Source organism: Gopherus flavomarginatus, chromosome 8 (genome assembly GCF_025201925.1).
Source record: "Gopherus flavomarginatus isolate rGopFla2 chromosome 8, rGopFla2.mat.asm, whole genome shotgun sequence".
Lineage (NCBI taxonomy): Eukaryota > Metazoa > Chordata > Testudines > Testudinidae > Gopherus > Gopherus flavomarginatus.
The window spans coordinates 65,362,071-65,389,091 of NC_066624.1; the positions used below are offsets into that span (position 1 = coordinate 65,362,071).

A 27,021-nucleotide genomic window follows, 5' to 3' on the forward strand; every position below is an offset into this window, starting at 1 on the left:
TTGGTTGGGGAAAATCACTACATGGAAACAGGCATCCTGAAAATGGAGGACAGAAAACCAGTTGTTTTGATCTAATATGGAGATAATTGTAGCAAGCTTACCATACATAATCTCATATACTTGATGTACTTGTTGAGACCTTGGAGGTTAGAATAGATCTCACCCCTCTCTTGGACTTGGGAATCAGGAAATAATGTAGAGCAAGTCTGATGCTGCCTGATAAGACTGTGGGATAAATATGGTTGATGCTGAGACTGATGTTTTTGGTACTGAACTTGAGGGATGACCCGCAAATGGTATGAGACTCGACTGTATGCTGATGAATTGATCTTGTCTCAACACAAGAAAGCAGGTAGACAGCCATGCTTTATCCTGCATACTCAAGCAATCCTGATTATGACCTGCACTTTTCTTAGAAGAGGAGGAATCTCTCCACACTCTGGAATGGCTCTGCTCAGTCTTGTAAGTCCTCTTCCTCAGAGGACAAGAGGAATAATGACCTCTTCTCCTCAGAGAAGAGTCAGAGTATGGCTGGGCAACAGCAGCCCTGTTGCCCTGGATTTGAGGGGTGTGTAGACCCCACAATGTGATCAAGCCAACTGCAACCATATTATGTTAATTCAGCCACCATGAATTAATGAAATAGAACACCACATAGTTAAGGGTTAATTTGAAGCAGGCTTTTAGATTCTAGCTGGCCGTTTCTGTTAATCAGAATGGGGGCAGGGGGCAGACAAGTAAACAATTGAGACTGAAAATCTTGGTGACTGGAAAACACTGAATCTAGACGCCATTAATATTAAAAGTTTATTGAATGTAGGAAAATTGATAATTTAGAAGGGGTTAATATGACCTATGTGTTTTGTAGAAGTTAGTTATAAAAGTCTAGATATTAGAGTGTATTTTGGATCAGTCCTCTGAAGCCATCTTGAGAGACATTTTTTGTAACACCCCTTCTCCCCAGTGAGTGAGCAACTGGCCACTGCGATCCTGCTGTTAATTACTCAGTACCATTCCAGATGTTAGGTAAATATCTAGGATGTTTTAAACTTATTGCTTATGTCTATGTGTGCTTAAATCTAATAAATTGCAGTGTTAGATAAGAGCATGCTTACTTGTATTTAATCCTTGATCAGACGGAATTGCTGTGTTCCTATTGATTTATTCCTGACACTGCCTGAAGTAAAATAGTTAAGTTGCCCCTGCTGTGGGTTCTGAAAACCCCAGGTAACACCTGTGCCAAAGCGGAGGTTCTTTGAGGGGCTAGGTGATCTGTGGAGGCTCCTGGCACTAAAACTGGCCTCTTGGTTTGCTCCATGAGGTGCTGTTTCTGGCATATGTCTCGGGCTACGTGCATTCTCTTTTTGAACAACTTACAAATGGAACACTTTTCTTTTATGTTTGCCCTTCTCTAAGACACAGTAAACAGCGAGTGTGAGACTCACTACTGGGGATAGCTACTCCACATTATGGACTGTGTTTGAAATCTGGCAATGGCATTGCACTGGACTAAATAATATTTAACTAAATAATTAACATAAATTACTAAGCATACTACTACTAACTGCAATTAAATAACTATGGACACACATTCACAGAAAAATCACTGTGACACCAAAGCCTGATGTAACATACCCCACCAAAAGCTCTGACTCAAGCCACAGCAGTGAAAAGGAACTGAGGGGCATTGGGGCAACGCTACCCTTAAATAACCTTGGGAGAGGCCATAAAGAGCCAGAGAGTGCGTGCACTGCCCTGATGGGAACTGCTAAGCAAAGTTCTCCAGCTTCAGCTCGCTGGGTGAGCACACACCTGAGAGAAATACAAGTCTGCAACCATTCAAAGAAGAATTGAAAAATAACTACTGTTTGTGTTCAGTTTGTTGTTTTTGAAAAATCAAACTAAATCCCACTTTCTTTGAATGAGGCTCCTCAGCTGCAAGAAAGATCCAAAAATGGGGGTGGAGGAAAACATTTTTTCCTTTCACCTCTGATTCAAAAACACCTCAATGAGTTTCATTCAAATTTTCCTGAACAACTCACCTTGAGGCAAAGGCCAAGCATGGAAAATTTCATTCCCAAGGTTGAATGTTTCAGACAGTTATGAGCCTCAACTATAATATCCCCCATAATTCCCTAATCACAACAATGATTTACAAAGGAAAGTTAAAGAACTTGAATTTGGGCAAAAATCTCTACAACAATCCTGTTCCTTTGCACTAACTGATGGTACTATGGAGCTAGAATATCCTTGTAGGAGACCAGTTGTGAATTGGCCCAGCAGAGAGGATCTCTCATCTAGCATAAAACTCACAGAATCATTTTCTGCATCAACTGTTCTCTCCACCCTGGCACTGGGATGCTCAGGCACAGAGAGAGTCAGAAAGAAGTGGAGCACAGCTCTGTTGCATGAATTCCCAGCTGGCATAAGAGAGATCTGGCCCTTGGCTTGTACTGGAGCCAGTGCAGAATGGTCCACAAAATCAGGGAGCATACTCCTTGATTGCCCCTCCTGAGTGGATTTCATCATAGGAGAGAAACTGAACTCAGCAACAGCTCTTAGTTGTAAACCAAAGAGCAATATGTTAACGTTCCATTAACAGATTGTTCAGATAGTAGACTTCCTAATGACACTGTCAGAAAAATCACTAGAGGAATTCAATATGAGATACAGAAAAACTGTATTTGGAAAGTACTGTCTTTCAGGCTTGACAGAAGCCTATTGTTAACATATATTCCCAGGATAGTATGCAAAAATACAGGCATCCATTCTTATTTCATTCATTACATTAGATTCAGCAAAGGAATTCAGTAGCAAGATTCTATTCTCCCAGCCCGGCCCTTTTTCCCAACATAGCTGTTTTTTGCAATATAATTGTTGCTCATAAAGCAATGTTTTATATAAACCCTTAAATTCAATAATCATCACTTGAAGTACTGGCTCTGTTCAAAGTCATATTATTATTATAATTATCCAGTTTAAAGTACCCAGTAACATGCTAGTTATATCATTGTTCAGATAAGAAAAGAAGGTGCTGGCCTCTAACTGCAGACAATGTCAGAGTGAAGGAGGCACGAAAACAGTAATATGAAAACTAGTGAGCAATTAGTAATGCCATTGTTTCAATTAAATATGAAACAAAAAAAAGCTTGTCCCTTTGATCACTGTGTCTTGAGGATGCATTAAGGCAGTTTCCATTTAATGTGTTGCATTCTACTTGAAAATTTGCATTAACCCCTCAAAGAAAATCAGATTCATTAAAATATAATATCTCCATTTTGCATATCACTTCTAAATGTAGGACTGGAAACAGACATTCATATCATCCAAAGATTAACAGCATTTTTATTAAGAATTAACCATATTTTATTACATCAATTTAATGGATTTACTAAAGTGACACAAATACCTTCTTCTCCTTGAACTGGTTCTTCCAGTAACAATTCTGTCATGCACTCCCAATCCTTCAGTAGTTCTTGAGAGCTCTCCCACAAACTATCCACTAAGTAAGCCGCATGTTCATGCAACTAGAAATAACAAGTCAAATGTCAATAAAGCTTTCTGGTTCAAACAGAGCTTCATCAACTATTATAATGGTTTGAGTGAGGACAGTGTTCTTGTATCACTAAGAAGGAAAACTACATCTGAAATTAATGTCGGAAGGTCCACTTTTCAACAAAAGGACATGTAACTGCATAACCATAGTGAAATTTTTATTTTATGGAAAGAGTAAGTGGAGTGGGAGAAAGAAATGAGGGCTTTTTTCTCATATATCACTTTACTTACAGATCACAGCCTATATCATGACATGAGAAGAATCATAGAATCACAGGGTTAGAAGGGACTGCAAGGGTCATTTTATCTAACCCCCAATCCCATCCGAATGCTTGTCACACTTTTCTGTAGAGTTAAGGTGTCATAATAGCAGACAATGGGTGTGTGGGGGGGGAAGATACATTCTATTGAGATGTTTTTCTTTTATTAACCGTATGAAATAGGCATAGGGAATTTCATGTTAGTTTTAATACAGTATACATCTTAAGTATCATAATATCTACTGTAATAATGAAAAACTACACAATAGTGTTCATTCAACATAACACCTTACAACTATATTGCTAAAAGTTTAAAACTAATGAACTACTGTTTAACAACATCGCTCAACAACAGCGAATGGACCTGAAACATTTATCTAAGAAATATTAAAAAATCTTAGGAGGAAGGGTACTATTTATGCACAATAAATTATTAAAGATTTTTCAGTTTGTGTGCAGACCTATCCACTTTTCAGCATAGACACAACAGGAACCAAATAGCTTCTGAATGTATCTCTGAGATCTGGAAACGTAATGCACGATACTTTCAAAACTGCTCAGCATTGGCCTAACTCGCATCTCATTGAAAACAATGGTAAAATTCTCATCTACCTCAATGGGTGCAGAATTAAGCCAATGTTGAGTGTTTCTGAAAATCCCATCAAAAGTTTCTTTATAATAATGGCATTCAGTTAAACTGAGAAAAATCATTCTGGAAAGAATAGTCATTAGCTTCCACTGACTTGTAAGACAATCATGAGCTACCATCAACAAGCAACACCACAGCATGCTGATTTGACTAATTACCAAGTAATGGTGCTGACCCCCAAATAAAGAAACCTTGGATGTTAGAGGTAACTGAGGTCAGTGCCAGCTTTCATAAACTTCTGCACTGATGGGCTGTTCTCAGAGGAACTGAAATGGGATATAAAAGCTCATCGATGCTTGTCATGGTCACAGGGCTAGCTGTACCTTTGACCCTTCCGAGTGCACTTCCATAGGAGTTCAGACCTCATGCCTTTACCTTTCTTGGAGTGGAATCCCTCTATTCTCCCACTCTTAAACCAGGTCCTGGGCTACAGTATCCTATGGACAGATATGACTGGGTTTGGATATCCTTGGGGAGTTTGCGACCAGGGATAAACACAGTAATCAGACAGGCCTTTTAAATCAAAGTCCTGTTTAATTTCAGCAGTAAGCACAAAATATTATGTAAGAGAAAAGGGTTTTAAAACAATAAAAAGGCTACATGCATGTCTATCTTATCTAAAGAGACAAAGTAGGTGAGGTAATATCTTTTATGGGATCAACTTCTCTTGGTGGAAGATACAAGCTTTTGAGCAATACAGAGCTCTTATTCAGGTCTGGGGAAGGAAGAAGACTTCTGTGTAGCCTGACAGAAGCTAGTCCAAGATATTACCTCACCTATCTTGTCTCTCTCATATCCTGGGGCCAACATTGCTACAACAACACTGCAAACAAGTAAACGTATCTTAAGTTTATCATCTCCTTGGAAAACCTAATTTCTTCAGACTCCCCAGGATGGTCTGTATGCCTGTTCCCCCGCCCCTCATCCCACCCAACAGCTCCGTGACAAGTACCTCACTTCTAATCTGAGAGTCTTTTTGTCGTATTGATCTTTGACGGAGCAAACAAGCTCTGTAATATAGCTGGAACCAAGGAATTAGGTTCTTCGCAGAAAATAGTTCTGGTATTCTCTCTCAGCCCTTGCAGCGTTGACTAGGAGGTATTTTAGCTGGAGTCATTGTCTGGCCTTCCTGCTTATCTCCCAACCTCCTGGTATTAAACTAAGACATGTATGTGTACAGTAAAAATGTCCAGTGATCCAAAATAGATATACAATTATGAGCCCAATAACCAGGTCACATACAGTATTCATAAATTATTACATACCAGTCTCATGTCTTTCACAATCCTTATGAAGGGTAGCCTGCTAAGCCAGTACCACACTATTCTAGGTTGTTTTTAAGAAACACCTCTACGACAGCAAAGGCAGACACTGACACTGAGGCAGAAGAAGTGGTCTCAGGGAAACCATATGGTTTACACAAAAAAGCACATTTTGCTGAACCTGGCTTTAGGGACCAAGACTAGAGTTCCATTCTCCTCTCTCCTCAGTGAGGAAGGACAAGGCTGGCACTTGGTAATCTCTCTGAGATTCAAGGGAGCAAAGCACATTGGGAACTGAAGCTCATCATGGCTGCCATAACAGACGACCTCACTTCCAGCAAGGTCTGATGGAATGTGAGGAATGTATAAGAACAGCACCTTTGATAGATCAGGGGGGAGACATAGAAAGAATCAAGCTCTAGAGACCTCTCTCCTGGAAGAAGCAAGCAAATAAACCCATTTCCGTATGTTTTTATTTTGCAATGATTTTTGCTGTAATTACTTTGAGGCACATATTCACATTTCTCTGAGCATTCTGTTAGTGTCCTTCTGGCAGAGCCTCCTCTTCCTTTCTGCTCTGTTTGCAGGTTATGCAAGATTCTGCCCTTAGACCTCTCTCTTCTCACTGTAAACCCTGTCTCTGGAAGACCTCATCAACCCATCTGGCTTCAGCGATCATTTTATGCCAAGGACACATACATAGCTCTCTCCACCACAAACCAAGATTAGATATGGCAATCTACTCCATATAGGGCTATGCTTCAAAACCTTCCAGTGGCAGAAACCAGTGTAGACAGCAGTGGCCCACGTTATAAGTTAAGTATCTCACTAAAGGCTGCACTCCTGGCTCCTTGATCCCCAGTGACTACTTGTGGCTTTCTGGGAGATGTTACACCCATCGGACTACATTCAAATCTTTCCCCTTCTCACTTTTCAATATCGCCAAGATCCATCTGTTTCTTTCCACTCCCACAACCAAACCTCTTGTACAAGCCCTCATTATATCCTACCTATGCTACTGCAATACCCTCCTTTCTGACTTCTCAAACACAAACATTGCCCTTCTTTGTCCATAGATTTGATCACGTCATTCCATTCTTCCAATCCCTCCTTTGCTATCAACTTACTATTGAATCAAGCTTCCTATCATCTTCAAAGCTCTCCACATTTCTGCCCCTCCCTTTTCAAATTTCATTCTGCCTCTATCCCTCCATTCCACCAATGTTCCCAGGCTTGTCTGTTGGTTAGCTTCTTACAGTCACCTCCATGCTTCTGATCATGCAACTTCCTATACATGGTACAACCTTCCTGAACCCATTAGAAGGCTGCTACCCTATTCATATGTAAGTCCCCTGTAAGACTAATTTCTGCTGTGCAGCTAACAGTGAATGGCATTGATTTGTACATACATTGCCTTGTTTTTGTTCCCCCGTTACTATCTTCTGCCTGCTAGTCTGTCTGTGTGTCTTTAGATTGTGAGCTCCCTGGAATAGGCACCAGACTTCTTCAATGTCCAGAAAGTGACTAGCACGCATTTGGTGTGACCATAAAATAAATAAATAAATGCCTTCAAAGAGCATCAGGAGGACACTCAAGCTGTGAGACTTCAATTACATTTTGTTCCCTTTTGTGACTGGTTAAAATAAAGTTGCCCAAAAAATATGATTACTTTCTTCTTTTAAAGCACATTCCACAGACTCATTCTTTTTTAGTTTGTCCTGCAACAGGCACCACCAAAATATACATTCTGGTGAACTACAGTAGCCGGAGTGGGGAGAGTGGAGTTGATTACTCTGAAGCCAGGCAAGAGTAAAACAAATCCTAGGGAGGATATTGGTTTGAGTTTACTTTACGGACAAGGAGAAGGGGAGCCAATGCATATGGTGTCACTAGCATTAAAACCTGTTTGTAAAAGCTGATCAATCACCTTAAATAAGTTTCATCTTTTGCTAAATATATAAAATTGGTATCAGAAATGTTTTTACCTCACTTTCAAGAAAGAAAAGAACCAACATCCTAATGAGGTTCCCATTTGGACTGTTCCGTCCTCTCCTCTTCGCTAATGCCTCTTCTGCCTGGGGGTCATGCCTGCTAAATAGTCTAGAAATAAGTAACAGGAGTTATAATATTTATATTAAACAGCTTTGTTTGCTCAGCCTTATGGCTAACGTGTTCATTCATAAAATACAATTAAAAAACCCCAAACCATTTCCCCTCAAAAAACAAACAAACTGCATTTGTTCAGCTTCACAGGGCCAGAAGCACTTCACACAATGTTTATATTACAGATAGTATTTTAAAGTTTTAAGTCTTATACTGGTATGGCTATCTTGCGGAAAACCAATGTTATTTGTGACACTACCAATTTAAGAACTAACTGTAGGAGGCTCTAAACTGGATTGCAGCCTGCTTTAACAATGGTTTAGTAATCATAAATTGAACTCAAGTATTCAGACAAAATCCTAACTATGAAAGGAGGCTGTTCCCCCTCCCCGACCTTTATTTCATAAAAATATTGAGGATAAAAATGAGTTACAGCCCAACCTTTGTATGTTTTTTAATCTTCACTTTTACTTAATTTTGTGCACACTGGCAGGGTGTGGCTGCAACTGAACCTTGTCCTTGTAGAAGATCGCGTATGGCGGTTCCGAGGTCAAGGCTTTAATCTGAGGCCTGGTCTACAGTACACGGTTATTTCCCAGTTAGCAGAGTTAATTTGAAATAAAACTGATTCCATACACACAACCAAACCTTTTTTTTTTTTTTTTTTTTTTCCAGATTTAAAGGGCTTTTTAACCTGATTTCTGTACTCCACCTCAGCAAGTGGAGTACCGCTAAAATCAAGATGGCAGTTCCAGGTTACAGGTACTGTGGATGCAATTCGACGTTATTGGCCTCTGGGAGCGATCCCAGAATGCTCCCCTGTGACCGCTCTGGACAAACTCTCAACTCCGATGCATCAGTTAGGTAGGCAGTAAAAGCCCAGAGAACTTTTGAATTTCATTTCCTGTTCGGTCACCATCAGCACAGGTGACTATCAGCACAGTCCACCATCACAGGCGACCATGTGGAATCTACCATCACAAGACCAAGCAGTACTGGATTTGCAGCTGAGCTCCAGCACGGTCTGAATGGGAGGTACTGGATCTCATCGTTGGGGACACGAATCTGTTATGGCATAACTACATTCCAAAAAAAGAAACACAAATATGTACACTAAAGACTGCAGGGCATGACGGAAAGAGGCCACTCCAGGGACCCAGAGCACTGTCGTACAAAAATCAAGGCGCTCAGGCAAGAGTACCAAAAAGCCTGGAAGGCGAATGGGCAATCTGGGTCACAGCCCTATACATGCCACTTCTACCGTGAGCTGCATGCAATTATGGGGGGTGATGCCACCACTACCCCACCACCGTCCACAGACACCTGCAAGGGGGGAGTTGCATGGAGCAAGGAGGATGAGTTATTGGAGGATGAAGAAGAGGAGTAGGACAGTGGACAGGTGGCAAGTGGGGAACCTGTTTTCCCCCCTAGCCAGGAACTATTCTTAACGCTGGAACCAATAGCCTCCCCCCACTCCCAAGGTGGGCTCCCAGACCATGACTCCTGGGGAAGGCACTTCTGGTGAGTGAGACCTGATCAGAGCCACGTGGTGAGGGGAAACCCAGCTGCGCTGGACTGTTTGCGTTTGATTTAAAGGGCTCATCCCTGCTCAGAGCCTCATCAGAGCCACGCAGTGGGTGCGGGTGTGTGTGTGTGTGCTGTGTGAAGCGATCATCCCAGAGAGCCCACAGGCCTTCCTTTTAAATGGAAAACCCACCAGGCATTGCTTGCGACGGGAAACGGGACCCGGCAGTTTGAAAACATTGAAATGAATGCGGAAGAAGCAGAACACTGCATGCTCCTAGGGCTTACCATGGCTGCCTGCAAGCTAAATTCTGTTGCCTGGCTGCATGTGATGGCTTACTCACACCAAAGTGGCAGGCACTCAGTATGAGGCAAATGTGACCTTGTACAGAAAGAACATGTGCTGTGTACCATGAATTGCCTGTTTCACTGAGAAAGTGTGTCCCCTTTGTTCTCTAAAATGTATCTTTTAAAATACTACCTTCCCCTTTTCTCCTCCCGCAGGTGCAAATGTTTGCCCTATCTACTCAGTCCCAGAGACTGGTCCAGATTAGAAGGCGGAAAAAATGAACTTGGGACGACATGTTTGCCGAGCTTATGCAGTCCTCTTGCACTGATAGGGCCCAGCTGAATGCGTGGAGGCAAACAACTGTGGAGTCCCGTAACACGAAGACAGGCAGGATGCTCGCAATGAGAGCAGGCAGGATGCTATGATCAAGCTGACCACCCAGTCCCGTGCCCTGAGCCCTGCACACACCTCAGGCCCCTGCCCTGAACCCAGTACCCACCCCATACGCACCCAGCCCTTTGCTTGACTCATTCATCCACCCTCTCCAGCCCTGACTCTAGCACCTCCACACATACCCAGCCCCCCAGCCCTGACACCAGCACCCCCTCACATGTCCCCATCCCTCTGCTCTGACTCTTGCACCCCCCACATATCCAGTCCCGCTATGCCCCATGCACCCCCTATATCCTGACTCTTGCACCCCCCACATCCCCACCCTGAGCACCAAATGGGAGCTCCTGCACCCCCGCCCTCATTCCCACCTGCACCCTTTGCACCAATGGGAGCTGCCTAGGTAAGTGCCCCACACCCAAACCTCCTGCCCCAACCCTGAGCCCCCTACCTCATTCTAGTTCCTGGCCAGACCCTTCACCCCCATCCCTGTGCTTAGTCCACTCCCACCCTCAGCTCAGTGCAGAGAGAGGAAGAGAATGGGCCAGAACCAGGGAGAAGGTAGGTACCCACTGTATGTGGGCAGGGCCGGGACCCCAGATCGGCAGCGGGCTGAGCAGGTCCGGCAGCCAGGATCCTAGCTGGCAGGAGCCAGCAGATGGAACCCCTGAGTGGCAGTGGGCTGAGCGGCTCAGCCGACTGCCGGTCTGGGGTCCCGGCCACCGGCCCCACACAGCCCGCTGCCGGTCTGGGGTTCTGGCTGCCACAGCCTTGCCAGTTGGGGTCCCAGCCGCAGGCCCCGCTCAGACCACTGCCAGCCTAGGTGAACTGAACCCCAGGCCGGCAGCGGGCTAAGCGGGCTGGCGGTGTAAGATAAACATTTTAATTTAATTTTAAATGAAGCTTCTTAAACATTTTGAAAACCTTGTTTATTTTACATACAACAATGGTTTAATTATATAATATATAGACTTATAGAGAGAGACCTAAAAAACATTAAAATGTATTACCGGCACACGAACCCTTAAATAAAGAGAATGAAGACTCGGCATACCGCTTCTGAAAGGTTGCTGACCCCTGAACTAATCTATAATTACACATTATACACTTCCTCTAAAACATCTGATACTATCCACTATTAGAGAAAAGATATTGGATTAGCAGGACACTGTGGCCTGATCTGGTATACCAATTTCTATTTTCTTCTCTGTTGGCAGATGCCTAAAGTGTGAGGATTGGCTGTAGGCACTTTTCTGGCCCTACTTGGCTTAGCAGGGATTTCAGGTACTCTCCTCATCACACCACCACACATTTTTCCTGCAGATGTTAGGTGTTGCTGTGACACAGAAGCAGCCACTGATGCCAGCTAACAAAGGGTTCACTATTCTGCGTCAGCAACTCCTATCATTACAACAAAAACATTGCTGTCATAGAATTGATCTAACAATAAGGCTGTGTGAGGTATCAAATGAAAAGCCATATAATACTGGTATGTTAAACATTGTGAGATGTATGTACAGTTGGTATGTAGAGAGTTATGTGTACCTACTAAAAATATTTTGTAATCTATATAACCAGGTAGGGTTGGCACTTCCATTTAGGCGACCTAGGCGGTCACCCAGGGCACCAGGATTTGGGAAGGCGGCAGGCTGCTCCGGTGGACCTCCCGCAGGCGTGCCTGTGGAGGGTCCGCTGGTCCTGCGGCTCCGGTGGAGCATCCGCAGGCACACCTGTGGCAGGTCCACCGGAGCCGCGGGACCAGCGGACCCTCTGCAGGAAAGCCTGCGTGAGGTCCACCAGAGCCGCGGGACCAGCGAGGGCAGAGCAGAGTGTCTCCATGGTGTGCCACCGTGCTTGGAGCAGCGAAATGGCTAGCGCCGGCCCTGCACCTAGGGCGCCAAAAACCCTGGCGCTGCTCCTGTAACCAGGATAAGTTGCAACAGGTTTTTTTCAGACAGGAAATAAGATGTCATATGTAAATTAAGCCAACATAACGGAAGCCCTATTTGCATGTGAAGTCTGGAGGAACCCCCTCCAGGATTTTCCTGTAGTCGGTCCACCATCACAGTGAGGTAAGTATCACCTGGGGAATGATATAATCTTTTCCAGGGGTTCCCAGCACTGGGAATAGAGGAGGAAAAACAGGTTGATGGGGATGTGAAACTAAGAGTGGAGGGCACGCTAGAGAACAGGTAATGGTGGAGAAGTCTTGTATGGGGATGTATTTCAAAAGAGGCATGATGGCGGTGAAAGATACATTTCACATTTTATTTATGGTACTAATTTTTTCTAATTTGCAAATATTGTAAACTGGAGAACCGGGCCCCTGGGCAATTGCTCCCTTTGCCCCTCATCCCTGATCCCCTTCAGTGGGCCTGTTTATAGGAAATGGGATGACATCACTTTCAAAAGAGACTTTCCACACTGTGAGAAATTTTCATGTTAGACAAATTAATTTATCTTTCAGATTTTTTTCATACTTGTTTTGCCACATTTGTTAATTACTGAAGATATTTTATGTATAAAATATTTTTTTTCCATTATTTATCATGCAGTGAGGTCATATTACTGAATTTGCAACATCACATCCACTTTCATAGTAAAAGACTGTCACTACAAGCATAGAAGCATGTTATTTGTGGCTGATCAAAGAGGAAATCTGGTGTATTATTGGGGGGGGGGGGGATGGGGGACTCATTTTCAAAATGCAAATAACAAAGGAAACACAAAATATCCCTGGTGAAATAAACTGCTGGTTGTATAAAAGGCCTTTTCTTTCAAGTGTATTCTGGTTTGAAAAATTCAATTAAAATGAATTCTTATACAAAAAAGAGCCTGTAAAAAGTTGCAAAAATCTTTAGCGATTTTAAAAATGGGGAAGATAAAATACTAAATACTTCAGAATGTTAAAAATATTGTTTAAGATCCTCAGCTGGTCTAGACTGCAGAGGAACAACCAGTTGAGATTCCGCCCTTTGTATCTGAGGTAGCAGTTCTTCCATGCTGTACAGCAGAGTGAAGGAAAAATGTCTGGACAACTCTGATCACCTGGCATCAAAGGTATCTAGCTACCACTAATTATTCACTCCATTTTTTGACATGCAAGTAAATGAACAGAGAGATAGTTTTTAAAATAAGAAAATCCTGTTAAAATTGCTAACTTTGGAGTAAATTGATATCCTATTATTTCAAAGTTGAGTAAAATAAACTGTAATTTAAACAATCACTCAGGTATGTCCACAATACGTAGTACCAGAAGCTACAATGAAAACCCGACACAAACTCAAGGGATTTGTACATAAATCAACAGATCTTTACAAAAAGTGCATACAATCATAATATTTGTTTGTACTTTAATGTCCTAAATTAATAGAAATTACTGTTTAAACTGTACAGCAAGAAAACCATGACATAAATCCTGATTTATCAAAGCACTTAAGTAGATGCGTAACTTTAAGCATGCAAGTACTCCTATTGAAAGTCAGTGCTTAAGAAGTTAAGCTTGTGATTAAGTGCTTTGATGAATTAGGCCATACTTACTATGGCCTAATTACTGTCACTTCTAGATATCACTAGGCATTTCTGGTCTCAGGAAGCTATCATGAGTCTATTTTTCATTCTAGGATGAGAGGCAGCTTACTTTTTATGAAGGAACTCTCCAGCTGCTACTGCAACCGGCCGGTGTGCCGAATACACCAAGTGATAAACATTCTCACAGTCTTCATTGGACAGAGCTTCTTCACTTCCACTGAAAAAGTCAGAAAGTAACACCTGAACCAAAACAAATGTTTAATTTCAGTTCCACCACCTCCCATAAGTTACTTTATTTATATAGACTGTCTATTATAATAGGGCTACCTGGTCCTCATCTACACCGCATAGAAATTAATGGGACATTAGCTTCAACAAGTTTAGGATTACATCCCAAAAATAAATTAGCCCCCCACGCCCCAAATTAAACACTTCACCACCCAAAAAACCCACCTCCAAGTTAAAATGGCTGCTTCTTATTAATGTAGTAGACTAGGAAATGATTAAACATTTTCTTAAATTTGAATGGCAACATTTTTAGTTTTAATAACTTGCCAATACTTTAAGAGGGTTCCTTTGGGGAAAAAAATCTAAAATTTTGCTTCTATTGAAGTGTACACATTTCAGAATTTACAAAAATAGTTACAGCTAATGCTGTAGTTCAAACTGAGAAGGCATTATAAATGTTCATTTACACTTGAACGTTAATTTCTCCCAGAAAATTTCTTTTGGGCTGAGATGCCCCACACATAGATTCAGCCAAAAATAAACTATTTTTTGGAAAGTGTGCTCAAAATCCATTTAACCTGTCTGAGTTAACCATTTAAAAAAACCCTGAACTTAAAAGCAAAACCAAAAGAGTGATTTAATCACAATACCTTTTGCATGAAGATAAAACTCTTGGGGCCAGAATCTCCATTTTGAACTGTTTCCTTTGCACTGCTCTAGATTGCTGTAAATGGCCAGCTGAGAATTCCTTAGCTGTATGAAGAGAGGAGGGCAATGTGCACCTCCCCCACACACTTTGGCATAGGGGTGGGACAGAGCTCTTCCTATGTCAATCAGCTGATTATTTGGGGTCTAAATCATGATTTTTCCTCTCTTGACATTGGCAACATTGTTGATAATCCATAGAGTATAAGGCTAGAAGGGACCGCTAAATCATCTGACCTCCTGTATATCACAGAACAAAAGATTCCACACAGACATCCCTGGGGCACTCTAGCACGGGAACCAGTGACTATAAAAAAGACTTGGCGGTTCTGGTGGATAATCAGCTGAACATGAGCTCCCAGTGTGACGCTGTGGCAAAAGGGCTAACGGGATCATAAGAACATAAGAACGGCCATGCTGTGTCAGACCAAATGTCCATCTAGGCCAGTATCCTGTCTTCCAACAGAAGCCAATGACAGGTGCCCCAGAGGGAATGAACAGGTAATCATCAAGTGATCCATTCCCTGCCATTCATTCCCAGCTTCTGGCAATGCATAAACGGGGGAAATCTGGAGAGGAGTAGAGAAGTTATAACTGTATTTGGTATTGGTGTGACTACTGCTGGAAAACTGTGTCCAGTTCTGGTGTCAACAATTCAAGAAGAATGCTGATAAACTGAAGTGTTCAGAGAAAAACCACAAGAATGGTTGAAGGATTAGAAAACCAGCCTTCTGGAGATAGACTCAACGAGCTGAAGCTATTTCATTTCACAATGAGAAGGATAAGTGTTGCTTGTTTACAGTCTCTAAATCTCTACATGGGGAACCAATATTTAATAATGGGCTCTTCATTCTAGCACAGAAAGGTAGAATATGATATAATATCTGGAAGTTGAAGCTAGACAAATTCAGACTGGAAATAAGGCATAAATTTTTAAAAGTGAGAGTAATTAACTATTGGAACAATTTACCAAGGGTCATGGTAGATTCTCTACCACAGGTAAGGTCACGGTGGATTCTCCATCACTGATAATTTTGAAATCAAGACTGGATGTTTTTCTAACAGATATGCTGAAGAAATTATTCTGGGAAGTTCTACGGCCTGTGTTATACAGGAGATCATACTAGGTAATCACAATGGTCCTTTCTGGCCTCAGAATCTACAAATCTGTACTGAATCCAATAACCTGTGTTTTATTAAACTGTATCTTCCAGATAGATAGCCCAGTTTTGATTTGTAGACATCAAGAGATAGAGAATCCATCACTCCCTTGATATTTTATTCCAGTGGTTAATCACCCTCACTGTTCAAAATGTGTGCCTAATTTTGAATTTGAATTTATCTGCGTTCAGCTTCCAGATACTGGATCTTGTTATGCCTTCCTCTGATAAAGAGCCCGTCAGTACACAATATTTTCACTCCGTAAAGGTAGTTGTACATTGTAATCAAGCCATTTCTCAATCTTCTTTTTGATAAGCTGAACTGATTGAACTTCCTTAAGTCCCTTATTGTGAGGAATTCCTTTTTTTTTTTTTTGGGTAGCTCTTTTCCACACACCAGTTTTTCATCATCATTTTAAAATGTGGACACCAGAACTGTATGCATTATTCCAGTATCTGTCTCACCAATGCTGTGTACAGAGGTAAAATCACCTTCCTGCTTCTACTCATTACTTCCCTATTTATATATCCCAGGATTGTATTAGTCCTATTTGCCACAATATTACACCGAGAGTTAATGTATAGTTGCTTGTCCACTATGATCTCTAAATGCATTTCAGAGCCACTGATTCCCAGGATATAATCCCCCATTCTGTAGGTATTACCTGCATTCCTTGCTACAAGCTGTATGACCTTGAATTTGGCTGTATTAAAACAAATTTTGTTTGAGTGGGCCCAGTGTACCAACTGACCCAGATCACTATAGATATGTCTACACAGCAAAGAAAAACCTGCAGTTGGTCCATGCTAAGTGACTCTGGCTTGTGGGACTGTTTCATTGCTGTATAGACTTCCGGGCTTGGGTGGGAGCCCAAGCTCTATGACCCTGCAGGGTGGGAGGGTCCCAGAGCTTGGACTCCACTCCAAGCCTGGAAGTCTACAAAGCAATGAAAGAGCCCTGCAGCCCAAACCCACAAGCACAAGGCAGCTGGCACGAGGGAGTCGTGAGTTTTCCTTGCTGCACAGATGAAACCCTCAGTATGTCTGTCCTCTCCTCATAACTGTTTACCGATCAACCAGTCTTTGTGCCAGTTACATATTTTATCAGTAGTAATACTATGCTTACTTCCAGATTACTGAAGAAACATGGAATAGGCTACTGATCTCTGTGGAACCTCATTATAAACACCCTCATTAAACGAAGATTCTGCATTAACTGCTTTTTGATATCTATCAGTTATCTAGTTCCTAATGTGTGCTTTACTGATACTGCATAGTACTAATTTTTAATTAGAATATCGCGTCAAATGTACCTACACAATTAACTTCAGCAACCAAACTTGCAATCTCATCAAAGAATGAAATCAGGTATGTTTGACAAGACCTATTTTCCATAAAACCATCTTGACTGGCATTAATATATGCTAGCTTTTAATTTTTTTTATCAATTGAATCCTGTATCAGTTTTACCATTATTTTGTCCATGAGTCATGTAATATTCCCTGGCCTATAGTTAGCTGGGTCATCCCACCTGTCCTTTTTGAATACTTGCACAATGTCAGTTAATTTCCAATCTTCTGAAATTTCCCCAGTATTCCAAGATTAATTAAAAATTAACTGTCCAGAGATCTCTCAGCCAACTGTTTTAGGACTCTTAGGTGCAAGTTATCCAGGCAGGCTGATCTAAAACATTTATCCCTAGTAGCTGTTGTCTAACATCTTCCTTAGTTACTAATGGATTGGAAAGTATTTCATCATCCTCATATTACATAGATAGGCTTGGAAGATTTAAATTTTAATAGATATCTGTCAGTAAAGCTCAATTTCACCTGACACAATGAGATCAATGAAAAAATATCGCATGGTAACAGTGTGCCTGCAGGGATTGTGTATCACTGGCCATGCAGGGAGCTTTCTGCAGAAGCTGTCATGAGAATGAGTGAGCACGTCTATGACAGCAGCATTGCAGAGGGCTCCCTGCATGGCCACAGGGCAGGTGACATCTGATCCCTGCGGGCACAAGGTGCAGGGAGAGGCTGCAGTCCTGGTAGGGCAGAGCAGATACTTCTGGCCAAGACTGAAAGGAGGGGAAACAAGAGGAACCACAGGGCGCGGGGAAGGACACCCCACTACTTAATAGCTCCTGGGGCAGGGCAGGGAGCTCTCTGTAGCCCTGCTTTCACTCATCAGCTGGCCATGCCACTGCTGAACAGTTTCTGCCTGAGAACAGCTCTTGTATTTTGGGCTGGTCAGTGAGCGGGGCACTGTGCACATCCTGGCTCAGCAAACAAAGAAATCCTGGCCAGGACTGTGAGGAAGAGGAGTCATCGTTGTCCCCGGCTGCAAAGGTGGCTGACTCACTGCTGAATGACTCCATGCTCGCCTCCATGGTCAGAGACTTGTCTTCCTCTTCATAGATCTGGCTGGGGGGTCTCTGCTCTGACCCTGCAGCCTTCCCCGCATCTTGCACTTCCAGGGATCATGTGGTAAGCCCTCTGCTTATGTGTCATGGCCCTGCTCCCTCACTCATCAGCCAAAAGAATGGGAACAGTCCCTGAGCCAGAAATGTTCAGCAGCTGGGCAGCGTCCCCATGACGATAGGCTTGTCCTCCTCTTTACAATCCTGACCAGGGGCCTCTGCTCCCCTTACCCTTGAGCCCTGGTGTCATGCCCCTCAGCTGCATTAGGAACTCCCTGCTGCCCCACTGGCAGCGCTGCCCTAACCCCAATCCCACCACCCACAACTCTAAAAAATAGAAAAATTGATAAAAATTATCAAAACTAGAAAAAAATAAAAAATCAAGCTATGCCATCCCTAGATATGGGTATATCATCCTGCTACTTTTCAAATAGAGAAAAAAAATGTATTCAACATTCTGCCTTTTCTGCATCATTAACAATGCTACCCTCTCCATCTAATAATGGACCTACACCATTGCTATTATTTCCCTTTTTCCTAATATATTTTTAAAACTCCTTATTGTCCATAGTCTGCCAGCCAGGGATTTTTCCCTCATGTCTTTCACTTCCCCTATGTATTATTTTCTGCACATCATAATTTCTAATTTATATTGATTGCTATCTATTTCCCAGCCCTAGAGAGTCAAGTAGCACTTCTCCCAGCTTTCATACATTCTGGACTATCCTCAAACCCTGATGCAAATCAACAACAGTAACCCCATTTCTATGCTCCACCCCCCCCCCACCGATATGGAAGCCTTAATGGAATCCTCCAGTGAAAATCATAGAATATCAGGGTTGGAAGGGACCTCAGGAGGTCATCTAGTCCAACCCCCTGCTCAAAGCAGGACCAATTCCCAACTAAATCATCCCAGCCAGGGCTTTGTCAAGCCTGACCTTAAAAACCTTTAAGGAAGGAGATACCATCACCTCCCTAGGTAACCCATTCCAGTGCTTCACCACCCCCCTAGGGAAAAAAAGTTTTTCCTAATATCCAACCTAAACCTCCCCCACTGCAACTTGAGACCATTACTCCTTGTCTGTCATCTGCCACCATTGAGAACAACCGAGCTCCATCCTCTTTGTCTTACTAGACACTTACCACTAATTTCCTACATTATTCCCGCTCATGTTGCAAGTTTTGAACCTCATCTGTTAGCTCTAGAAACCTACTCGGATTCTTCATAAAGGACCTGATCCAAATCTCAACGAAGTTAATAGAAAAATTCCTACTTAATTCACTGGGCTTTGTATCATGACCCAAAGGACAAGCCTCATGAAACATTCCTCCTAGCAGCAAAAACCTGCTTGATCTCTGCTGTTACCATACAGTCAAGACCATGGCCCACCTCATAGTGCCTTAATCATTCCTATCCCTGTTTTCAACCAATGTTTTCTTCCCTAGATACAAACCAGGGAAATTTAACATGGAGTATCTTTACTTCAGAGTTAAGGTTAAACTTAAGAAATCTGAACATGTTGAGGTATTTCAACAAACTAATGATCAGATTTCTTTGAAAATTCATTCTATACTTATTCTTTGAGTACTATAAATCTTGAAAGGATTCACTGTATCATTAACATTTAACAGAGATGATTAATCCCTGCTTCAACCTTAACTGTAGAGTTGTGCCCAGAATTGTCATCACAATTTTTGGAAATTATTTTTTTTTATCTAAATTTTTTGAAAACTCAATAACGTGCCAAAATTTTGTTTTATGTCAATCATGATCTTTATTGTTTCAGATATTACAGTGACAGCACACAAACATAGTATTTTGAAAAGTCATTTTTCTTGAATTATAACAGGTACTGGTCCCAATTCAATATTGGGCACTTCCATGGATGAGAACTTTAGATTCTGCCAGACTTGAACACACGAACAATATTACATACTGATTTTTTTTTAATTAGGTATTTTCAGTGTGTATTTAACAAAAATGTATCATCCATTTTATGCTTCAGTGTATTTGTTTTTATTAATCAATTTAAACAAACATCCTTCCAGTAGTTCTGAATATATTATGACACTGCAGTTTTTCTTCATTCGTGTATGCACATATACAGATGCAGCATTTTACATTATGAAATATATTCTTAAATTTGCAAATTTCCTATTGTGTTTTTGTATCTTTGACTTGAAACTAGAACAGAATTAAAGTTGCAACGTTAAGGTTACCAGAGCATTTCCTGACTTTAGTTTAGTTAATTTCTCAGCTGTACTTCGCACACAAGTAGCTTTTTGCATTTAAAAGAAAAAAAAGACCAGAGAACAATATAACTTAGTTAAAATGATCTATTTGTACTGTCAGTCTATTTTGCCAGTCTGGCATTCATGTGTATGAATGGATACACTGAAACTACTGGCACCAAGGAATTAGTAAATTTCTGAATTTCACCAGGGTATTTTTATGCAGCCATTTATCCTATTTCAACTTCTCCAAAAATTACTCAGTGAAATTACTACACATTTAATCCACCTTCAGTCCTTCATAATACACTTGAGAAATCTAAACCTGATGCATATTGCTGACAAAAGTGCTTCTCATAGTGAATTATGCTAGTTTTGAAAAATACTCACTGAAGTATTAGAGTGACTAATCGAATGGCTTCCACAGCGACATCATATTCCTTATCAAGTGTCATTGATACAATGCGATCCTGAAAAGTAGTTGTATTAGAATGACAAAACACACAACGTTTTCAGAAAATGAATATTTAAGTTACAAAATAAACAGTCTTTGATGGACACATCTTTCCACAGAAACATGACAACCATTTGACTTCTTTCAACCATGATAAGTTCATCTAGTACAATGTGCTTTCATGGGATAGATATGCCAGGTTCTGTATGTCCTGATTCTAACACTGTACATGCAACAGGAATGCTAACATGTGTCAAGGAACTTTCCCCTCCTGCCATTCCATGTAAAAATCAGGCAAATTCAGGCTGGGGAACTGAGGCACTACTCTGAGCAAGTGTCTCCTCAGTACCAGTCTGCTGAAAGGAGATGGGATTGGGCTGGATGAGGGCAGGGCTGTAGCCCCAATTTGTCTCCTTCACAATGACCAATAGAGCTCCGGTAGTGCATTTTGGGCAGGATGTATGCATGTGAAAGAGCATTGTGCACAGAATCTCACCTCAAGCAGCTGCTGCAGCATGGCCTTTGCATGCCCATGACTTAAAGCCACCACCTGGCCTTAATAATTATCCCACATGCCTTTTATAAGTAATTTGAGGAATTTTGTGGTACAACTATGGATTTTCCTTCTCTCTCTCCGTCAATGGCGGATTAGTCACTGGACCAATGGGGCCCAAGCCCAGGGCCCTGGCCAACTGGGGGCCCCTCAAAATGGGCACCCACACACCACCCAGTGCTCCTGCTGGGCTATGGAGTTGGGATGCGGGGGCTTGCCCCATTCCACCCACCTGGTGCTCATGAGGGGGAAGCCCCTGCGCCACGAACTCGCACCCTGGAAGAAGTGCCAGGAAGGTGAGTGCAAGCCCTCATGCCCTGACCCCTCTTCCCCAGCAGAATCATGGGGGCAGGAGGACTGCAGGGCGAAGGGATGGGGAGGGGCCTCCCACTTACTCTGGCCCAGAGCCCCACAAAACAGTAATCCATCTCTGCTCTCTGTGAATTCCAGCAGACCAATGGCCAATTCAATGGCAGGATTTTCACGCATTCGAGGAGTTCCTCTACTGCTTCCTTCCTTTCCTTTCCCAATTTGATTTCTTTCAAATTGAAACAAATACCCTCCTTCTCTGCAGAGATGTCTGTTGATCCCTGAAACACAGTTTCTTTTGGGTCTTGATATATTTTCAAGTAAAAGAAAAACTGGGGAAACTGAAATAAAATCTGTTTTCTGAGACTTGGCCTACTCAAGCACAGACCTTGGGTTTTATGAAATGCTACTGTTAAAATACCTGGGCTGAGAAAGAACAAAAGAGAGCTAACTAAAAGGAATGAACAAGGGACTAGGGGGTGAAATTAAGAATGGCCATGAATTGAGCAAAGCAATTCCTGGTCCCCGTGCTCTTCTAGAATTCCAAGGGACAATGGCTCTAAGTACCCAAAAGCATAAGCAGACATCTGCACTTTTAACATATGGTGTTTAGTAAAAATATTTAAGGAGTTTCAAGTGGCTGCCTTAAAAAGTTTGTTAATGGAAGCGTTGCCTCTTGCTGATCACACTTCAGAGGAGTGATCCTTGATCCTAATGGGACAAGGTATCTTTGCTATATCTAGATGCTCCTAAAGATTGTTTGGTGCCTACAAAGAGAAGAAAATAGTGGAATGATTTTCCAGAAAGGAGATTTCCTTTCAAAATTTGAAAGTTCTGTGAATTTGAAGTCCAATGTGAGTATGAGATTCTTTTCTGTGGACTGCTGTTAATGGCATAAGCTTGGAAAAGAAATATTTTGTATTAAGTGGAAAGTGGAGTGACATCTTTGGTAGGAAACTGGGATAGATATGACAAACTATCTTGTCCTTAGTGGTTAGATGTAAGGTGAGAGACCTCAGTGCTGCCAGTTTTCTCTGAGTCCTGGCCAAGGAAATGGCCATTAAGAAAATAATTTCAGGGAAAAGGAAATTCAGATCTACTGTCCTCAAAGGATCAAATGAAAGTTTACATAACCTCTAATAGCAATTTTTAAATGCCACAATATCAGGGACCACTGTCAGAGGAGCTAAAGAAAGGTGATTGACTCCCTTTAAGAAATGGGAAACTAACATCAGACAACTATTCTTCTATTGACTGGACTTCCCAAAGAGTGTTGATGGCAGAGGTCTGCATCAGTAAGTGGCTAGGTGCAAACTTCTATCAAAATGTTTTTGAAGAAAGTCTAGAATGGAAATGATCTTCCCCATTTTATAATGAAAACTTCCTAGCCTTGCATCATACAGAAAAGTTTGGCTATACTGTATAGTTTGTGAAGAAGTTGCTTTTTCCTAGAGCATAACATGGTTTCGGCTATCTTATCAGAAACCTCTAGCTCTTTCTGAAGTGCTCTGTTATAAAACAAGCTGAGCAATTTGAAGTGTGTTGGCTTATGCTGTGCTTGGGTCCTTGCTGAAGGACATTTTTGCACAGAAGATGATTCTACTAAATTCCCTAATCCAGACCTTCTGGGACACACAGGAGCTGAAAGTATTATCAGTTTTGTGCCAAGCTACATTTCTTAGCACTTTCCATACAGAAGTTGCTGAAGGAAAAGTCTGGAACTTTACACAAACACAAGGAACTGACACAGTCAAAGCTAATGTTTCTGATGTTGCTGCAAAATTGGGCACATCTGGGCCACTCTACCTTGTATGGTCCCTTATAATATGTGCTAACTACTTATGCTAAATAGTCTGTTCCACCTTGCATTTAACTGTGATGCTCGGAGTAATTTTCCTAGACCTGAAGAAGAGCAGTGTGTGGTTCAAAAGCTTGTCTCTCTCACCAACAGAAGTTGATCCAATAAAAAAATATTATCTCATCCACCTTGTCTCTCCGTCACTTAGGAACTTTCGAAAATTTTACACTTGCACTTTTGATTTGGCCTGCAAAAGGAATAATTCCCACAATCCCTACAGTGTCTCATTTTGTGTTTATACTTAATAGGCGATTTCCTGATGGAAAACAAGTGTTCTTCCTTGATGAATGACACTTGGACTTCTTTGACTAAGCACTGGAATAGTATCTACCACCTCTTCAGGCAGAAACTCTGAAAAGGAAGAGCCATCATTCTCAGCGATATCACCTCCCCCACTTTCACCTCAATGGTCAAATCACAAAGGCCCTTCAAGCTAACAGAGAAGTGAAAAGAGTACTAGAGGCCAAACACAGAGCACCCTAGGCTATGTCATTTAAACTCTTAACAGCCACGGTATCTCTAGAGAGATTTCTCCTGCTATGAGGGATGGACAAGCAAAACTCCTACTGAACCGCTAGAGCTAGCAAAAAGTTGACCAGGAAACATATGAATAATAAGCAGCCAAGGAAAACTGAATGGCAATTAGATACATTATTTTTCATGTAACCCTTCACATTTTCTCTATTTTGCTTGTAGGAATACAGATTTCACATGCAGATGTGTTTTCTTGGAGCAGGGGGAAGCAAGAGAGTTCAATTTGGGGCAGAAATGCATTTTCCTGAGAACTTTTGACCAAGTGTACCAATTTGAACCAAAGCAGGTTTAGCACCAGAAGAAGTAGGCTGTTTCCAAATAATTTTTGGACTGATAAACCAAGCAGCTTTCCTAGTACCTCAAAACAGGAAGACATCATTAGAATTAATCTGTTCCTGAAGTTCTTCAAACTTCATGATAGAGAGAAAATTTATCAAAGTATACCCAATGATTCTGAGAAACTGCTGGGGCATGTGACTAGTTCCGACTTCCAGGAGTGTCTGTCTCTCTCTCAGACTGACTTACAGCTTTAGAGATCTTTTTTTAAGGAGATTGGATTAGAAGAAGTAGCCACAAGAAAATCCTTGAGACTGCACAAATCACATGAAGAAGCACTAGGGAGAATGCTTTGAGGGTTTTCTTGGGATTTTCTTGGCATTTGCCTGAACTGCCAAGTAGATACTATGTATCCAGGAGATAAATAAGGGATCTGCCTTCCTCCCTGCCGGCCGAATTCTCTTCTACCAGTGAAGAGACCACACCAAAGAAATTCAGTTTGAAGGGACTCTAGTGAAATTTTAATGATAGATCAAACTAAACGACAGAGTATAGAAGAGGCAATGTGGGGAATCTTTCACTATACTGCCCAGCAGATATTTTGTGAGTAGAGAATTTAAATCTACTGGTGAAAGATGGTGGATAGAGCAGCAATGGAGACTGAAATCTCTCCACAGACAGTGCAGCAATACAGCAGCTCTGACAGTTTCCCCACACTGACCTATCAAGATGCCTCCCTCTGAAATAAAGTGATCATATTGCAGGGGTGAATTGATAGATATGTCTTTTATAGTTTGTTTCTTTGATAAGACTGCCAAACAAGGTACTAGATTAGTGTGGTAACCAAAGTATGATAAAATGCTGCTCCAACGACTTTGTGTAAGCAACATTCCATGAAAGAACAATCACTCTCATAATACATCTCTGTTAGGACAACCTACACTCCTTTTGCAAGAAAGGTATATGCAGTTCAGTGTGCTATGTGTCAGGTCTCAGTCTTTGTATTGCCCTCCATCCCTGAGACAGCTACATCTCAGTGGTTTTGTACAGAGTTTTTCAATTGTATTAGTGTAAAACACAAAGAAGTGCTGTTTTTAACGCAGTTTTCTTGCCAGGATCACATTGCTCTTTCTAACGGATTAGTGAACTATTCTCTTTGACTGACCAACATGCCAACCCAGCTAGACTAAATTTTTGTTCAAAAAATGGTTATTAACCCATACTTACTCCTCAAGTGATTATGCCCATATACAGTCTATGGTGGCAGCATGTGCACCCAATGTTCTTGAGTCGGAGGCTTGAGTCGGAGGCTTTTGCCAGCAGAACTAGCAGGCAGCATGTGCTCCCCTGTTCTTGAGCATGGGGCTGAGAGTATAAAGGGGTATGGCCACTGCCTCCTTTTCCATTCCTTCACACTGACATCCAGTGAAGATGCAAAGTAGAGAGGAAGGTGGAAGAGGCAAGGAATGTGTGTGTGCCCAACACATCTCAAAGAACAATTGCTACTGTACAGATAAGTGTGACAGAACACACCTCTGTATTCACACTCTACATACTATTGTAATAATCTTTGCACAAAAGTATGCCTTGTGAGGTATCATTTGAAAACTCACAATTTACAGGTCAGTATTGCTGTGGTAAAATATGTATGACAAAATTGTATGTGAAGTTATAAGATTCCTCTACATGGCGTTATTAATACATGTTCCAAATTCCCCAGCACGGCCCAGAGGTTAGCAAACAGGTCTGTCCTAAACAAAGGAATGTGTGCTCTGCTTAATTTGCATTTAAACAGTAAACAGTATCATCAAGTAGGAAGGGAAGACAAAGGAAACTCAAACAGGTGAAGAAAACCAGCAAGGAATATCCTTCCACAAAGACTGGTTCTCAACCACAAATGTTTTACAAGAAGGGGACTTAAACTATAAAAAGGGACCTAAGGGACCCCTCTTTTCTCTCCCTACCCATCACATGCACTGCATCTAAAGAGACATAGGAAGCAGTCATCGGAGGAGGAAAAATCCTGACCAGAGAGTTTGGTCAGTAATCTACTGAAACATATGGTGAGAAACTGCTTTAATCTAATATAGTTTGTTAAATTAAGCATTAGTAAATGTTTTATTATTTTTTATATCCATTTACAACTTGTATGCCTCATTACTTGTGCTCATTTAAAATCACTTTGTAGTTAATAAAACTTGTTTTCCTCTTTTATCTAATCCAATGCACTTCAACTGAAGTGTCTGAATAACTATTTAAGGTAATAAAACGGCATATTATTCCCTTGAATGAATAATGGCATTAAAATATTGTACTGTCCATGGGAGGGCTGGGCAGTACACCACATACATTTCTGGGGGAAAATCTGAAATTGGGGATGCGTAGGTGCCATCCTGCAGTATAACTAAGGCAGGTGAGAGTCAGAGTGTAATCCCAGTGTGGCTGGCAGGCTTGCACTTACACAGAGACACTCAGGGTGTGGCTTGCATGCTGGAAGGCTGTCTCTGAGTGGTCCTACTGGGAGCTACTTCAGAAAGCCATTATAAGGTACCCAAGATTGCAGGGGAGGGGTGACACAGCCCTCAACTGGTTTGGATTGTACCCACGTAAGTAATCACTTTTTTCTTCTTCAAGTGACTGTACACACATACAGTCCTCTGTAGGTGACTCAATAGCAATTTTCTTACAAGTAGTGGGACTTCAGATTACCTGAAGACAGTCTGCAAGACT

General features: G+C 41.7%; 1 protein-coding gene across 4 annotated transcripts in view; it reads right to left on the reverse strand.

Moving 5' to 3' along the window:
* The window catches only part of STAG1 (stromal antigen 1), a 357,281-nt gene that overhangs the window by 129,993 nt on the left and 200,267 nt on the right, over positions 1-27,021 (reverse strand). For all 4 annotated transcript variants that reach the window (XM_050965354.1, XM_050965355.1, XM_050965352.1 and 1 more), the window contains 4 exons: positions 20,698-20,777; positions 13,673-13,780; positions 7,712-7,826; positions 3,410-3,527 (listed from right to left, as the gene is read on the reverse strand). In XM_050965354.1, the coding sequence (XP_050821311.1) occupies positions 3,410-3,527; positions 7,712-7,826; positions 13,673-13,780; positions 20,698-20,777 (421 nt within the window). The remainder of the gene's footprint in view (positions 1-3,409; positions 3,528-7,711; positions 7,827-13,672; positions 13,781-20,697; positions 20,778-27,021) is intronic.